The 17,403-nt window shown below is 42.7% G+C and overlaps 1 protein-coding gene across 1 annotated transcript in view; it reads right to left on the reverse strand.

Moving 5' to 3' along the window:
- Window positions 1-17,403, reverse strand: part of nav3 (neuron navigator 3) — a 251,822-nt gene that overhangs the window by 87,499 nt on the left and 146,920 nt on the right. Inside the window, exons 9-10 of the mRNA XM_042511574.1 lie at window positions 16,505-16,620; window positions 3,756-3,864 (exon numbers count right to left, since the gene is read on the reverse strand). Of these exons, the coding sequence (XP_042367508.1) occupies window positions 3,756-3,864; window positions 16,505-16,620 (225 nt within the window). The remainder of the gene's footprint in view (window positions 1-3,755; window positions 3,865-16,504; window positions 16,621-17,403) is intronic.

Genomic DNA, 17,403 nt, shown 5'->3' on the forward strand with positions numbered 1-17,403 from the left:
AAATGTAATGGATGCCAACCGCTTTGCTGGGAAGCTGCTCACACGCACACACACACACACACACACACACACACACACACACACACACACACACAGACACACCATATAGGATGCTAGTCTGGAGGTAGGATGACGCATTTAGCACATATTTCATGCTCACTGTCCTTGCGCGATGCATGTGAATGAGACTTGTATTCTCAGTCCAATCAAACACCTCACACCCGACCCAGCGGGTCTCATTGGATTAAACATGGTGGTAAGACAATGGCGCTGTATTGATCGTGCCTGGCTGTGACTTGTCTGAGGAAAAGAAAAAAAAAAAGTAGAAAACAAACACACACACAGACTGCCATCTGTCATGGCTGTCTGCAGCCTGGCCCATCTTCCTCTGCAAATGGGGCAAAGCACACAAAATAATAGACTGAGGGAGAAGGAGAGCGGCGAGCAGGGAGCCATTGCCTTGGGAGTTGACATAAACCAATGGCTATCATTTTGTCCTCGCCTGAGACGGCGCTCTCAAGACTGTCCGTGTTGCCCATGGCTCACAGATGGGATAATCTTTTAAGGTGCTGGTTGTCCATCAGCTCCTGAATGTCATTACATGTGTGCCAGCTGGTGAGGAAAGGGACGGCTGTTTTTTAATTAAATCCAGGAAACGAGGAGAAAAAGATGGCATGGTAATAGAGGGAACATCATTAATAGATGGAGATGTATCTCCCTGTTGGATCAGTTTGATAAACTGCGCACGGCGAGTCAAAGGTATCAAAATCAAAGAGGCTTTTATTTTTCCAAGGACATCGGATGCACAAAGAAACTGGTTAGTGCTGAGACATAAAACTGTGATCAGAAAGGAAATGTCTTTTTGTCTTTTTTTTTTTAATTTTATTTTCAGTGGTTTGGTCGTGACATGTGTGGGTTTGCTTCAAAGTGTGTGTCTTTTGTTTTGGCTCTGACGCATTTTGGGGAAGTTAAACATGTCTCAATTTCAGACTTGCCACACATTACTGTGAGAATAGCCTTTAAAAGCAGGCCTACAGGCTGCAGCTCTCTGATGAGATAATACATTTATGGTTGCTTTGTTTGTTCATTTTTTTCCACAAAGATGCTGTTCTATCTTTTTTTTTTTCAAAAGAGTCTCCAGCATTCTTAACATTTTGCATATACCAGCACCACATTTCTTTCTTTCCAGTTGCCAGAATAAATGTAAAATGCAAACCTCATTTTTGTGCAGTGTTATGGAGCAGATAAATTGAAACTCAATGTTTCTTTGTGTTTCAACAATACTCTGATCATTTTTTGACTTAAAATACAAAGCAGCACAAGAAAAGTGATGTTGATCCAGGTTTCAAAGGGTTAACAGATGGGACATGGGCAAAGCTATAAATGGGTTCAACAAAGTACATGTCAATTTTTTTTCTCCAAAAGATGGTTTCTGTCATTTAGGTTTGTTCACACTGATGTTTGATCAAGTGTTTGTTTTTCTAATAAGTTTGGTTTCAATCAGTTATTTAAGCTAAAAAAAAAAAAGTGGCTTTGACATCATGATTGACAGCTGTGAGTGCCAATCGTATGATCAAGTTCAATGGTGCTGCTTGTAATTGGTTGGATGTGTTTAAAGGTGGGAACTCAATACCATGAAGATCGCTACTGCACGGACTTTGGCTCCAAATGACTCCAAATCACTTTCAATACCATTAGCCACCAGATACAGGCAAGTGTATTCAGTCATAAAGATCTAAAAACCAACAGTGTGCTACCTTTATGTACCTAAAGGGGGCAAACACAGTTAAAGACTAGCTGGTGAACACAGCAAAGCAGTCAGCAGCTGAAGTTCTGGATTTTTCCCTCAGGAGTTAGTAAAGAGCAGAGTGATCCAAACGAGACGAGAACAACAAACTTTTCTCGCATTGTTCAGAGAGAAAGTGAACTGTAGATGTGTCTGTATCTAAGTCTGTTAAAAAAGTGGAAGTGTCTTAAAATAAGCACTGGCATCCAAATCACTTCTCTCTGTACATGATTGCTTTCTGAAACAGTGTGTGATTGAAGCTGCCCGCAGTAAGCCAGGTGGGGGGTCGAATCTTTGAAGCCAACCGGGCAAATGCTGCAGTCGTGCTCGGACAGAACACACAGTAACACTTATCTAATGCCAGTGAAAGTATAAATAATGAATTAAACCACCTAAGAAGCAGATGGGAGCATTTTTACACTTGAGTTGTGAGATATAAACGATCCGATCTGAGGTGTTACATTACACTATTGCCTCAGTTAAATAACACAGCGGCTTCAAGCAAGCCCGTGCAACATGATTCTTCAACCCTGAAACAAGTCATTTGGGTTACATTTTAAAATTGCTTTAAACATTTATTCTGATTGGTGGAGCACATTTAAAACTCCTGACTTCATGAATAAAATGCCACAGTGGAGGCAGACTAGAGCTGTAAGAACAGTTTTAGGAGTAAATTACTGCTCAGTTTTACATGTTCTGTAGCAACAGCCTTTGCAATTTTGTGAATTTATGACTGGAAGGTTGCTGGATTACAGAAAATGTGAACATGGGGTATGAGTGGAAAACTCTACTGCTGTATCTCAAAGACTAGAATCAATCTCTTTTTTTCACGAACGGCGTCAAGAGTTAACCGTTAATCGTTTAACCAGAAAATATATTTGACCATTGACATAAGTCGCTCTATCGCTTAATTTTGCTATTCTTCAGTTTAGTGCAGTGCGCACTAACTGGGTCTTGCCTGTAGCAAAATAGCTTTTAGAGGGTCTTTAGTAGGTACAAGATCCTCGTAGGACCCTTGTAGCTGAATAAGCAGAGCCACTAGCTAGCTAACATCAGCTACCGACCGACACACGTAGTGCTCATTGCGGAGCGACCAAGGAATCAGTGAGGAACTGAGGTTGATTGTTGGGCATGTGTCTACAGGTTAAGGTGACTGACCTATTGTCTGACAGCAATGCAAATACAAAATAAAAAGGAAAGACATTAATGACACAAAATATTAAAATTTCACCACCTCTATATACATGGTGCTTTGAAATGCAGCGCTAAAGCTCACTGAGTCAGTGGAGCACCAGACTAAAAGAAAAGGCCTCTTGTATTTCACAAAGGGCTATCAGCATTAACGTGTTAATTGCAATGTGATTAAAGTCCGACATGACATTTTTTTTTTTTTTTAAATTGTGTTAGTCACCGGCTGACATTCCTGTCTTAAAAAGGCTGAATCAAGCTGAGTTTTAAAGCTGGAGGGAAACTAGTATCATCTGAAACTAGAAGACTAAGGGAATCTGAGGGAAGACTAACGATGTCATGCTAACCTCTTGGAAAGGGGGCGAAACGCTTCAAACCTAGGCTACATTTTGGCAATGGAAAAACAGCATGGTCATTTCACAGGGGTTACTTGACCTCTGACCTTGAGATATTTGAATGAAAATGAGGTTCTGAAGGTATCTGAATATGCAATCTTGCAATTAATTGCAATCATATATTGAAATTTTGTGATTAATCACAATTTTTTAAAAAATGTTTGAAAGCCCTAATTTCACATCTTTTTTTTTTTTTTTTTTTTTTTAAATTGGGAAGTGACCAGTTAATGAGTGTCGGCCTATCAAAAGCAAAATGAACCAACACTGACATCCCTAGCTGTCACTTTCACTATATGCAAATGGGCCTTCAAATATCCCAGTAAATCAATTGTCTGCATCATTTACCATTTCCAGTAAGTAATGGGCAGTACCATGTGTGTGCCTACCTGTGGCTGATCTGTGTCCCCCGTAGACTGGACATGGTTTCTTCCAGGTTCTGCCGCAGGTCAGCGATGTTCTTCACCGTCCTCATGCGTCTTGTCTCAGGATCCTCTCCTGCAAACACACATTTTATATGATTTAGTGAGATGTTTGAACCAGCACACACACACAACCACACACACACACAGCAGTCATTCACACTCACACAGGCTGCACGCACACACAATATAAGAAGTGAGGAGGACATCTGACATGCAGTATTTTATTGGATGTCACTGAATGCCCCAGTAAGGAAACAGAATGATGACCGATCACGCTGACAGGCAGCATGGGTGCAACATCTCTAAACCTCACGTTGACTATTGGGAAGTCAGTCAATGAATCAGCCTGTCAGGCTGCACCACATGCACTTCCTTTAGTCTTAAAAAGTGGATACATTATTTTACGCAGTGCTGACATTTTCCCTTCGGGCCAATGGAGAAAATGTCGTGCCATGACACCACGCGCTCTGTCAGTTAGTTCAGGACACAGTCGTGCCTGCGAAAGCAAACTCTGTCAGAGCTCCTGTGCTTCTCTGTCAGGCCCATTGGAAAACGCTGCCACTTCAGTCCACCGTCTTCCTACCCTGCCCCACAGCAGCATGCTGCTGAAAGTCATATGTTTCATGTTCTTCTTGGTGCCGTGCTGAAGATGAAGCACTTGTTTCACTCAGGCATTAGGCTTATTCTGAAGGAGTGCTGCTAATAAGCACAGGGCGGGCAACATTTCAGAAGTGCGAGCTGCAGGCGCACACCAAAGTATGTGCTTGTCCGCTCCAATTAAGCCTCTCTGTTAGCTCATCAAGCTAGCCTATATCCACAGGCGGGTACCACAGAATGGGTAATTAACGAGTGGCATGAGACACAATGGAAGCTGGTCACACTGCTTTCCAGCTTTAAGGTGCTTTCAAAGTCTCCATAGTGGAGATGAATGAGCCGGCAGATCTCGTAAAATAAGGCGACGATGCGGCGTGATGGTGAGATGAGTGTGAGAGGCTGCGCTGTGTGCTCGTTTCAGTGCTCTGAGCAGACGTACTGTAGCTACTGCGATTACACTGACTGGGGCAAATGGGGGCAGATGGGAGCTGTGGTAGGCTGGAGGTTTGAAAAGGCCCCAAGCGACTCCTGTGGCTCAGCTCAGTGCCAGGGGGAGGAAAACAGTTGAGGTGTTTATATGCTGCAATATGAAGCAGGTCAGGATTGAAAATAAGCAGAAAAGCTCAGCCAGTTTTACCCTCAATAACAACAGAATTGTAAAAAAATCTATTTCAGAATCGACCTCAAGGCATTTGGATAAACTTTCCAGTAAAGCACAGATTGTATACATTTCATCCAACTATAAACAGTGAGCAGGATTGTGCAGTGCATTATTTCTTTTTCATTTCTATAGTTTCTCCTGTCTTTTTTCCCCACGCTGAATAATGATTGATCTGAACAGACACTGCCACTGATCTTGCAAGCTGACACCAGTTTTCCTGTTTAGGTGTACACTGAGTGACACGCACATTATAAGAGTCACTTTGTTACAGGTACAGTTGTAGTGACTGACACTAAATCCCTTCTTTTATATGCTTGCAGCTGATGTAGCTGTCTTGGCTGTCTGTCCGAATAATAGACCTTCAATAAATGTTAAGTCAGCTAAACCATTTGTATATCAATCACTTTCCCCCATTACCTTGAATTTGAGGAGATAACTAGGAATCTCATCCTATCTGCTACTGTTATTACCTTCATGGCTATGCATTTGCAGCTCTATTCATTGGAGTTTAAAAGCATTTAAAGGAATACTACAAAATGATCATTTGCATATCAATAACTCACCATGGATTACCTTGAATTTGTGAAAAGATTTTTTTTGGCATGCCTACATGATGAATGGAGAACACAAAAAAGGCAAACATTCTTCATAAATTTAAGTCATTGGGGGCCACGTTTAACAGCAGCAAAACTAAATCAAAACGTCAGTTTCTAAACTCTAACACAACTCTATGAGTATAATCCAAGTTTCATTTATCCAGCTGTATTCTCAATATTTCCCAAATACATGCAGTTTTTGCTAAAAAAAAAACCTTCAATATAAAGCATTTCCGCAGGCACGCTTCATAGTGCATGAGACTGTTTGTACTGACATGTTTTATATAGTAGCATTTTAACAAAAATGCTCATGTTTGGGAAGTGCTAAGCACTGCAAAATTGTTAGCTGAACTTTTTTTGAAAGTTTATTTTTTTTCAAAGATTTGAATATATCTAAAAATAGACATTAAAATAGACATTAAAATTAGTCCAACATATTATTAGAAAAGATTTCATATTCCACAAAATATCCAACCAATTAAATTTACAGTGCACGGCATTGATGACTGCTGTTACACATGAATGTTTGTCTAATGAAAACATAATGTTGATGTAAAATTGACTTAAAATTAGGATTTTATAGACCAAATAAAAGTATGTTTATACATGGCACTTTCGGCTGCCCTAAACAACCTAAAAAACGTTAAAGACCCCTGCTTAAAATGCTTGGACATGAAGCTGGTATAAGTAGCAGATAGGATGATTCATAGGTGTTAACCTGCCACCACCGACAGGATTTGGTACTGATTAACATTACATAAAGACTTTACAATTTCACAAAGATCCAGCCATGACAATATCCGCATTCAAAAAGTCTTTTTCAAAATTAAGTCAAGACATGACCTCAATTATACTGTATCGTTTTGAGTGATGACCTCTCAGGGTGTAGTGCAGTCTGGTATAATTGAGGTCATGTTTTGTCTTCACAGAGCAAACAGACCGGAGGTTGTGTTAGGACAAAGTGGTGCAGCACGCTCTTAACCTCTGACCCCATATCACATTTCCACTCTCTGGCCAGTAATTAGAAATCGATGAGGCACAAGCGATCTTGTTCCAAAACTTACTAGAAAAAGTAACACGCACAATCACAACTGCAAAATTGTGTTCACGGCCAACGCATGGAAGCCTCTGTGCCCTGAATTAATTCCTGTCAGGATGGAGCACATCTGAAACAGTACTGAGAGATGGAAACTCCCCTTTGAACCCAAGAATGATTTGCTGTTGTCATTTTTTAAAAGGGTTGCAGCTCCTTAAGGAAAGCAGATCGGTCCAAGAACTAAGTGGGGGTGGGTGGAGGGGTCTGTTATAGAACAAACTCAAAGAATCACTGTTATCTGATTTACTTATTTCCTCCTTTCTCATGTCTTCCTGCTCCTCTCCTCTCCTCCTCTCACCACAGCCCCTTCCAGAAAGATCCAATTACAATCCCATTATGAAAGTGACATGAGGAGATCTGGCCCTGGAGTCTCCGTCATGAACGGACACTTCATGCAACATTGAGAAGCAGCCCAAGGCGTGTGTGTGCATTTATGTTTCTTTGTTTGTGTGTGTGTGTGTGTGTGTGTGTGTGTGTGTGTGTGTCTGAGCAATTCACTGCGGTACAGGAGAGAAGTTTTTGGCAACACAACTGCATCTCACATGCATGCCAACACTTTGAAATAGGGATGTCAGTGGTTATAACATTATATTTATAATATTTTTTATAAGTTACACGTGTGTCTGTAAATTAATTTTTTGCTACTCTGAAATTTACTGCACTGCACACTACTCAGGTCAGAACAAGCTAGCTGCTCATTCGGCACTTACCGCTAATAACGTAGTCCTGACCCTTAATTTTGAGCCATAAAACCATTTAAGCATTGTTCACTGTGTTAGCACCATTAGCAGTGTTCTCACAGCTAGTAATGCTAACATAGTAAACAATGCTCAAAAGGTTTTGCAGTCCAAAATTAGCTTACAGGTCCCTCCACTGAGTAAGTGGCTTCATTTTGACCTGCAAAACCTTTTAAGGTTAAGGCTAAGGCTAACAATGTTAGCACCACTAGCCGTGCTAAAACTTCTATTGGTGATAAGAGAGCTAACATTGAAAATAGCCAACAACGCAAAACGTGGTTTTAGGTTTCAAATTGAGTGGCACAATTTTTCTGAACATGCAGCAATGTACTTTGTCACTGGGATGCCATTACCAGCTGTAAGCGCCAAATGAGCAGCTGAAGAACTAGTGGAGACCAGAGACTGGACAGTGGCCATGTTTCCACAATTTAACACGACTGGCCAGCGTTCTGACAGCAAAGCCAACAGAAAATAAAATAAAAGTCAAGACCTTTAGATAGCAAAATGTTAAAATTCTCTCCCTCTGAAATAAGCAGCTAAAGATCACTGAGTCAATGGAGCGCCAGACTAAAAGTAAAGGCCGCTTGTGTTTTGTCTTTTTTTTCTTGAAAATTAACTGATTAGTTGCGAGTGAATGGGTGCTGGCCAAGCTCCCAGGAGCTGCACCAGACTTTGAAGCCAATTTTTGTAATGACCAAAAGTGGAATAACACCTCGTGATGCCATTGAGCCCAAAACATTTTCCCATAGACTTAGATTGTGAAAGAGATGTCTGTGAATCAGCGGATAATTTTTTTTGAGCATCAAAATCCCAGCAAAATTACTTGTTTAACTAATGGGATTTGATGGATTTGTTCTGACATTTCAGAAGTCTAGAGGAGCCACAAGATTAAATAATTTTCCCAATTCAAGTTATCGGAGTGCTAAACTGGAAATTAGCCGTTTGGTTGGCTGAAGTTAGTCACTCGGCTGCAATTGGCTATTATAAGTCTCTTGCGCCCATGCTCTATGGTCCCCATTATACGAAAGATCTGAGTGATGTCATACAACAGAATTACAGCTTTTTTGGCTTCATGCACCACTGAGCAACTTTCATAGGAATGAACGGGGCCGCGCCTCGATTACTGTATCCAATTCACATAATAAATCCATGGTGTCAGCCTTTCGAAAGTAAAGCCAAGTGAAACTGAAACTGACATCCTTCCTTTGCACACTCATACATACACACACTCAGATACACACACACACACACACACACACCTTTTTGAATTAGAAAACTAACATTCAGTCCAAAACACAATACCTATAAGCAATTTCCCAGCTCAGCAACCTTTCGCGGATCAAGAGGAGCAGCAAAAATGTGTGTTGCTAAATCCCCAGCACCTAATACCCAACGCAGTGGCTGCTTATACACATGTATAGTTGGTGTTTTGACTTTAGTATCCAACACGACAGAGAGGTGAGAAGCCACAAAGCTTTCATTTGGATTCAAGCTGCTGTCCGGCTCTTGGCCCAGTGAGGCTGTGAAGCAGCCAAACTGAGAACAGGTCTGCAGGGTCGATCGAAAAGGGCACGAAAGGAGGGAAGGTGCATAAATACACTCGCTCGCACACAAATGCTGCTCAAGATAAACTTGATGCATCATCATGGAAATTACTGCAATTTGGGACTGACTTACACACACACACACACACACACACACACACACACACACACACAGACACTCACTCCAGCACACCCACGCACAAACTGTAGCAGTGGGTGCCTGCTCACTCTCTCTCCCTCTCTTTCAATAATGCATGTTAGCTGCTGCTGATGCCCCTCGCTCTAGCTGAATACTATCAGGGCACCATCCCAGTCATCTAATTATAATACACACGCATGCAGGCCAACAAACACACACACAAACACACAACTAGACACAACTGTGAGCTCAATCCAGCCTTGTCGCAGCAGTTTGTCACAAATCAGCCTTAATAATGAAGCTTTGGCTGTCAGTGACTGACTAGCTGGTGTGTCGCTATGGCAGCTCACACAGGCACACACCCACACCCACACACACACGTAGATGCATCCACAAATTTTACAGCCCTGTTGCTGAATGTGTTTCCTAACAGGCATCGCGGCACATTGAGAGCTTGTTAATACGCATAAACGACAACTGCTCCCCCGAGGCCGAGAGCTCAAACAGCCACGACAGCAGCTGGATACTTTGAAAGCCAACTTTGACAGGGTGAGAGACTTCTTTAAGGATGTAAATGGCTTCTCAGTTATCTGGATAGATCTCTGAAACACACACACAGAAACATGAAGATGGAGGCATGTGTGCTAAAACTAGCACCTGTATGCATGCACGCACGCACAAGCACACACACACACACACATACAGACACAAAAGTGTAATAATAAGCTATTGATCATGTTGGCTGTGTGACTCACGGGCAGCGAGGGAGGTGTAAGATAAAAGCTTTTGCAGTGGGTGAGGTGTTGATTTTCCATCATCTATGGCTTGAGGTATTTATGCTGCATCATGCCTCAACAGGCTTCAAGGAAATAAGCAATACTCTGCTCATTGCCATAGCCCGCCCTGCTGTGCATTTGACTTTATCTGTAGAGTCAAAATAATTATCTTTACTGTCACGTTGAAAAAAAAAAAAGGTTCAGACCCTTCCCTTTTTTCCCTCTCACATCAAAGCCAGGTTAGTGCAAAAATCAGACTTCATAGCGAGCTCTCCCAAGCTAGACATTAATGAAGCTTCTGTCGAGGTATAGCGATGCAACCTGTAGGTATAAGTTAGACCCCCAGCTGCTAAATATACAGTACAGCACTTAACAATGCTGCGCACACACAGCAGAGAGCCTCATTTGCAGACTGTGACAGTGTGCAGATGCAAGAGATAAAAAGGATGTGTACATGCAGAGGAGATCTTTTTATCTGCCTGTGTCCATGAATTCAAACGCTTGTGTAAATGATGTGGCTGAGGATGCTGAGAGTGTATGTGTGAACTGCACAAGGGAGGGTGTGTGTGTGCTTTAACAGCCTTGTCTCGCAAATTCCTTTTAAATAATGTCTTAAAATGCTAATAGCGTGCCCTGAGACGTAGGTTTCCCCATTGTGAGGATTAAGAAAAAACAGCTTATTGAAGGTTTTGCATTTTTATAATGTGCTCAAGTTTACATTTTAAACTACAACTTCACATTAACATAAGTTCAATTTCACTTCCTGTACAAAGTTTTCAATTTGCAGTGTTGTCATAGACACCCTTTCATGTTGAAGGAATGTAGTCCAAAAATTATTTGAGTGTATACTGATTTCCTGGACTGTGCTGACTTACGTGGGCGTGGTTGTGTGTGCAGCACCTGCTCCAGGTCGCCCAGCATCGTCAGGATCACCTCTTTGTCCAGCTGAGCCGTTCCTTCACGAGGACCGCCCCCTGAAACCTCCTCCTCTGCCCAATACCCACCGTCCTTTTCCCTGCTCCCCCGCTTCCCACCACTACCACCTCCACCCCTTCCTGCTCCTGGCTCCTCGTCCGAACGCCCGCTGCTTCCATCTTCATCCGTGCCCCCGTTCTCCCTGTATGTCCGTGCTAGCTCGGTTCTTGTGTGGCCGCTGTACGACGCCCGCTGCGGGCGCCCGCCTGCACCTGTGCACCGCCAAGGCACTGGGATGAGGGAGTGCTCTGACTGAGAGAGCACCTTAGTGAGGGAGAGTGACAGGGATCGAGCTCTGGTGCCCCGCACACCACCGCCCCTCGTGACCGCCTCCTTCCTGGGGCTTCCCTGCAGGCTGCCTCCTGCCCGCTGCGTGGGGGATGAGTACGACGACGAGTTCTGGGGTTGTGAGAGGCGAGGCGGTGGCTCATCGAGCTCGAAGGAGTACACCCGCTGTTCACCGTCGCTGAGCAGCGTCAGGTTTGTAAGCGAGCGCTGCTTGATCCGCAGGTTGAGGTTGTCGGGGAGAGGCTGGGGAGGCCGTCGAGCCGGGCTGCCTCCCTGATACACCGAGAACTCTGCTCCTCGCTTCATCTTTGCTCCCCTCCCTTTTTTTCCGGCTTACCTTTTCGCCTCTGGAGGCTCAGTGAGTGAAACTGTACTACCTGTGCGTAGCTCCCTGTTTCACATCTTGGCTGCACTGTCACTGGGAGAGCAGATGGAAGGTAGAAGGAGGAAGCAGAGAAATGTGTCCCCACGTCCCACACCTCCCGACTGAGGTCCTGGCTTCAGAGGGCTGGAGGGAAAGCAAGCACGGGGTGAAGATTGGAGAGAAAACCTCCCTCTCAGGCGTGCAGGTAGAATCCAGATCCATCCTCGAGCCAGTCCATGCTCACGGTCAGACGTTGAGCCACACTTGTTCCGTCCACTCCTTCTGTCCTCATGCTTTCTGTCTTTCTCCTCCTTCACCACAGTCAGGGGCGTGGATGAACGAGCCGCTACATCTCACAGCTCTCTCCCACTCCTGCGCTCACTGTATTTATCTTCTCCCGTTTCTGAACGACAGTCTCTTTTCATTCACTCTTATCTGCCTGCCTCCACCTTCTGTCTCTCCGTTTAATTACCACCCCTCCGTCACACTTCTCCTCTGACTCTCTGACGGTCCCTCTCTGCTCACAGCGGAGAATGAGCGGGTGGTGAAGCCAGCGGACGAGCTTGCACAGCTCTGCTTGCTCATTCCTGCGTGCAGCCTGCAGTACTCTCTCTCTCTCACTCTCAGCCCTCCTTCTCTCTGCTTATCACCCTCTCTTTCTCTTAATCCCTCATTCTCTCACTTTTCTCCTCTTCCTTGCCCTTATCTCTCCTCCCTCACACTATCATTCCCCCGCTCTTTCTGTCTCTCCGTCTTCCCCCCCTCGCAGTGTGACAGTGAGTTGTTTGGACAGCAGCACCTGTAAGCTTGCAGCCCCTGCTGAACCTCGCCGGCCAGCCCCGACTTAATTAAATGCTATCTTGAGGAGCTGGAGCGGCCGGCCCACAGCTTATCGCGGATCAACAATGAGACCACAGAAGCAACATATTCCCATCAATCAATGGGGGCTTTATTAGCCCTGTCGCTATTAGTCACAGCTGTCTGCCACACATTCTTTAATCAGAGTTACCAATGGCAAGCAGGGCCGGGACGCAGTTGCCTCAGAAACCATAATAAAGGGCAACCTAATTGTGTGTTTTCTGTGAGAGACCAATCCATACACACACATCCACAGCCATTATTAACCCATTGAAACTTGGAGTCACATCACTTTTCTTTGCTGCTTTCAGATGCTTTTCACAAGTATTTAAACGTTTGAACCCCAACCAAAGTGTTGCAGTTTCTTTAAAAAAGTTCACAAAAGCAGACACATCCAGATGACAAAAAGGCCAGGTGCTGGACAAGAGATGGTTGGTAAAGAGCATGTGGCTGGGGGCGTCACCTCGGTGGTAGCTATATTTAATATTCACTGGAGCAATGTCGTAGTGTGCAGGATTTGTTTTTATTTCACAAACATGGGAAAAAAGGCAATGAGCAACTTGGTAAGAAATGTTCCACAAATTGAAAGAAACTAATGGATATAGAATACTATTTTTAAAATGCTAGGGTAGAAATGTTAAGGGGAAACAGAAAAAAGCTTGGGAAAAACTATATTTATAATAATCATAACCACAAAATAATAATTTTCAGGTAATTTTTTGCATGTTTCACTTATTTCTTGCTAATTTTTGGGTCATTTCTTTTTTTCACTGCTTATTGAATTCTCTGAAAGACATCAAACCAATTTGCTCAGGTTTCAAAAGGGTAATCAAAAAAGGGAGATATAAATCATTAAAAAGACGTCTAAGATAATCATCTGCTGTTTTTGCTTTCTTTGTCTACAAACATTTCCCAAAAAGCTTAAATCAACATGTGAATAAAGAGCTTATATATGTTAAATGAGTACGCTTGTCATGTGGTGTTTGCGGTATGTGTTTACTTGAATTTCCTACTCAAAGACTCCTCTACGGAGGAAAAGTCGGGAAAAAGCGAAGGATGTGAGACGACCATGAAACGTGTGACAACAAAAAGCAAGTGTTTGAAATGGACCCCAAACAAAGGGACCGGTCAGCGCCGCAGTCTAATTCTATCCTTCAAATGATGGGCTTCGGCAAAGCCGCGACCAAAGCAAAACGTCTGGAATGTCACTGCTGACCTGACATCACCAAACCTGTAATCAGGCGCTGCTGTTTGTGCTCGCTGAGCTTTGTAGAGTCTCTCTGGCTTCACTTTGAACTGGACGTCTTATTTATCATCCAAAGCTGATCTCTATTATTTCTGTTATTACAAGGGTGGAGTTTCATTCCAAATTATTTGAACCAAGTGTTGTTTTCTTCTAAAAATGATTGGAAGGATCTAAGTTAAAACAGCCCACACAATACAGTAGATCTTGGCAAATGGCAACACAGTCTTTGATGTAAAATGGGATGAGTTGTGACACTGAAGTCTTGACTTGCAAGGCAAGATGCAATTGAAACAATGGAACCTCTCAGTGCCAGCGGCTTGTGTTGTGATTGTGTGTTGCCTGCTCTAACCTCTCATCCTTTGCCTTGGCACGAATTTCAGTTAGTGGTTTGAAACTCCTTCGAACTGGTCAAATGTCCCTTCGCCCTGACCTCTCAGCTACAGAAGCTCAATTACACAGATGTCTACTGACTGTAATTAAAGGACAATAAAGACGTTTGCAGCCTTTGCAAACAAACACTACGATTTCATTTCAACCAGCAGCTTTTGGTTGTATATGGGTGTTATGACAACCATAATTGAGTAGGATCATAAACTCAGATATATATAGACTGTACAAAATGTTGGAGTAGTGATATAATTCAATTCAGTTCAGTTCAATTTAGTTCAATTCAATTCAATTTAATTTTATGTCAATGGTTTCACACCAAAAATAATTTTGAAATAATTTTGGTTAGGCATGGTCGTCTTTTTTTGTTGCTCTTTACTTTACTGCATTGTGCACTTATTGGGTCCCCTGGGATCTAGCTAGCAGTATGGCTTACTCACCCAACCCGGACTCCTCCCAGGTCGCCCCTGTGAGTAAGCGGCTTTATTTCAAACCCATTTTAGCATTGTTAACTACGTCAGCACCACGAGCTGTGCTGAAACGGCTGCTGTCCTAAAAGAGCTAACACTGATAACATAGTCAACAATGTTAAAAGGGGTTTCACCGGGGTGATCTGGGGTAAACTGAAAGGCAAGCATTGTTAACTTTGTTATTGCTGTTACCTCATTTAGCATTGCTCACGGTGTCAGCATGGCTAGCAGTGCAAACATAGTTAACAATGCTAAGGCGTTTTGCAGCTTAAAAAAATCGCTTACTCACTGAGGCAACCTGGTTTGAGACTGCAGGGTTGCTACCGTGCTTCCAGAACAGCATTACCAGCAATAATTGCTGAGTGAGTGGAGCCGGTAGCCAGCTCCCCACCAACCTGGGTGGTGTGCAGTGCAGAGCAACCAAAGCTAACAGGTACTAACTATTGGAGACAGGAGGGTGGGCAGTGGGCAATATGTTTTCACTTTAACTAGTGGTGTGAATCACAAATTTCATCATGATGTGATATCATATGGATTCTTTAGATATAGATATAATATTTGCTGTTATTAAAAAGTCTGCCACAATACGGTTTTGATTCGATTCAGGGGTCTGTGATTGATATGAACAATATCAATAAATATCCTTTTTGCCTGGCACTAAGCCACTAGCACTGTGTTTAGTAAGGTAGTGCGCCTGGATAGAAAAAGTGACATTGATGAGCCATGGTTATGTCAAAATAAAGGACTATTTATAGGATTATAATATGTAGCTAGGTTTTTAATTTGCATAGATGATGCTGGATTGTTGATCATTAACCTGATATACATATATCTTCATGCATAGTTACACCCCTAATGTTAATGCAGCTGTCTGTCAGCAAAACCAACAAAAGATAAAATAAAACTCAAAACATTAACATATCAAAACAACAAAATTCCACCACCTCTAAATGGATATTGCTTTGAAATGCAGCTTTAAAGCTCAATGAGTTAATGGAATGCTGGACTAAAAGGAAAATCCTCTTGTATTTCACCTCATTTTGTTTTTTTTTTTCCCGTATAAATTAACCAGTTACTAGTTAGTGGATATCGATCCACTGAAAGCAAAATTAACCAAAACTGGCATCCTTATATTGAGGAGCATGGTCTATTTTTGAGTGATTTCAGCCTCTGATCCCAAAAACCACCACCTTTACTAAATCAATTTCTCTGTTGCTTGAAGGTTTACAACTCCCTCCCATACCCAATTTTCATGCTCCATTGTAGTTCATGTGTAAACTCCATCCATTCCTCTTTCTGGATATGGCTAAAATATCTGAACTAATGACACTATAGTAGCTTTGGATTAAAAAAGTCCATCTAATGTCCAGTCACACTTTGCATAAGCCATCCCTCTGCTGAGGCTAAAAACAATAGTAAATGTGTGTATGTACTGATGATGGTGTGTCACATAGCGGTTCGTCATGCCGAGCTGGGATTGTAACACATGATGGCAGCCTGCAGGGACGTAAACAAAGAGCTGCAGATGCTCCCCGTGTCCGTCTGTCAGTGTTGACCTTTTCCGTCCGTTACATGAAACCAGCACGGAACAGGGATCCCCCCCAGTAAACACAAATAAACACATACACGCAAAACACACGTACGCACCAGCTGCAGGACACCAATGCATTGTGCTAGTAACAGCAGTAGCCTTCAAAAACTCTCCCACCCTGCAGCTACCCTTTAACTACTGCTGTTACACAAATGTTAGGTAGAGCGGCCCATAATTTTTCTATTTCCCAGGCTAAATGCATCATCTCCTCTCACATGCAGAGCCATACTGCAGCAGGTCAGCATAGTTAAATATAGATGCTGAACAGCAAATGGAAGGTTAAATCCGGTATGACCAACATTACAAGAGATGAATGCTAATGCACATTAACACACTCACACACAGAAATATCATACATGCAGCACTGGCAGCGTGTGGTGACCTGCTGTACCTGATATCTCCTCCAGGCACTGTTTGGCTGTCTTGCTGTAGACCAGCTCTCCCTTGGTGGGGCTGAGGCAGGGGTCTGCTGGGGCCACCATGGTGCAGTCGTTTTCTGAGAATGTCCTAAAGGCGCAAGGACAAAATAATACACAGGAGTTATAGAGACAGTTTGAGATATCTGGTGAACTTGACTACAGCCACTACAGTCATTTCAGATGGGCTATGGAGGGCGGATTTTTATTGTGAGCTGCTCCAGATTCATGTTCATCCATTCACAGCCAAACAATGCAATGACAGATTGATAATAATGTTTTCCAGTAGTTGTTGTGAGACTGTCATGGCTATGTCCAAGAAAGAAAGTTTCCTCACTCCCATATCAGTTACCATTTCTATGCTGATGATATACAATTATATCTTTCCCTTGACAGCAATAACACCTATCCATAGATTGCCCCATACCCTAGAATGCAGGTGGAAGTAGAGGTTAGAGTCACCCTGTTTCCCTTATCAAAAAACTTACAAGAATTTTCATAGCGTTTTGGATTATGGCAGAAAATAAGTTATATGGCAAATGAACATTTATGATACTTAGACATTTTGTTCAGCAAGATAACCAATGAACACCACTTTTTTTTTCACCATAAGTAAAAAGCTAATGTTAGGCTATAAATGGACTACACCATGGTGGCACAACTTTATGTTGCCCCCGCTACAAGGCTGGTGAGATGATGTTTCTGTAGTCTGCTTTAAGCAACTTTTTAAGGATACACAAAAGCCCCAAAATTTATGATTGGGGTATTTACTGATGTATTTTATGTAGTAGAACAATGTGAAAGTCGTTTATCACTTGTGTTAGCCAAAGACCTTATTTCAGGCATCTAACCAAAAACCCATTCAAAAAACACA

This window comes from Plectropomus leopardus, chromosome 22, assembly GCF_008729295.1.
Source record: "Plectropomus leopardus isolate mb chromosome 22, YSFRI_Pleo_2.0, whole genome shotgun sequence".
In the NCBI taxonomy this organism is placed as follows: Eukaryota; Metazoa; Chordata; class Actinopteri; order Perciformes; family Serranidae; genus Plectropomus; species Plectropomus leopardus.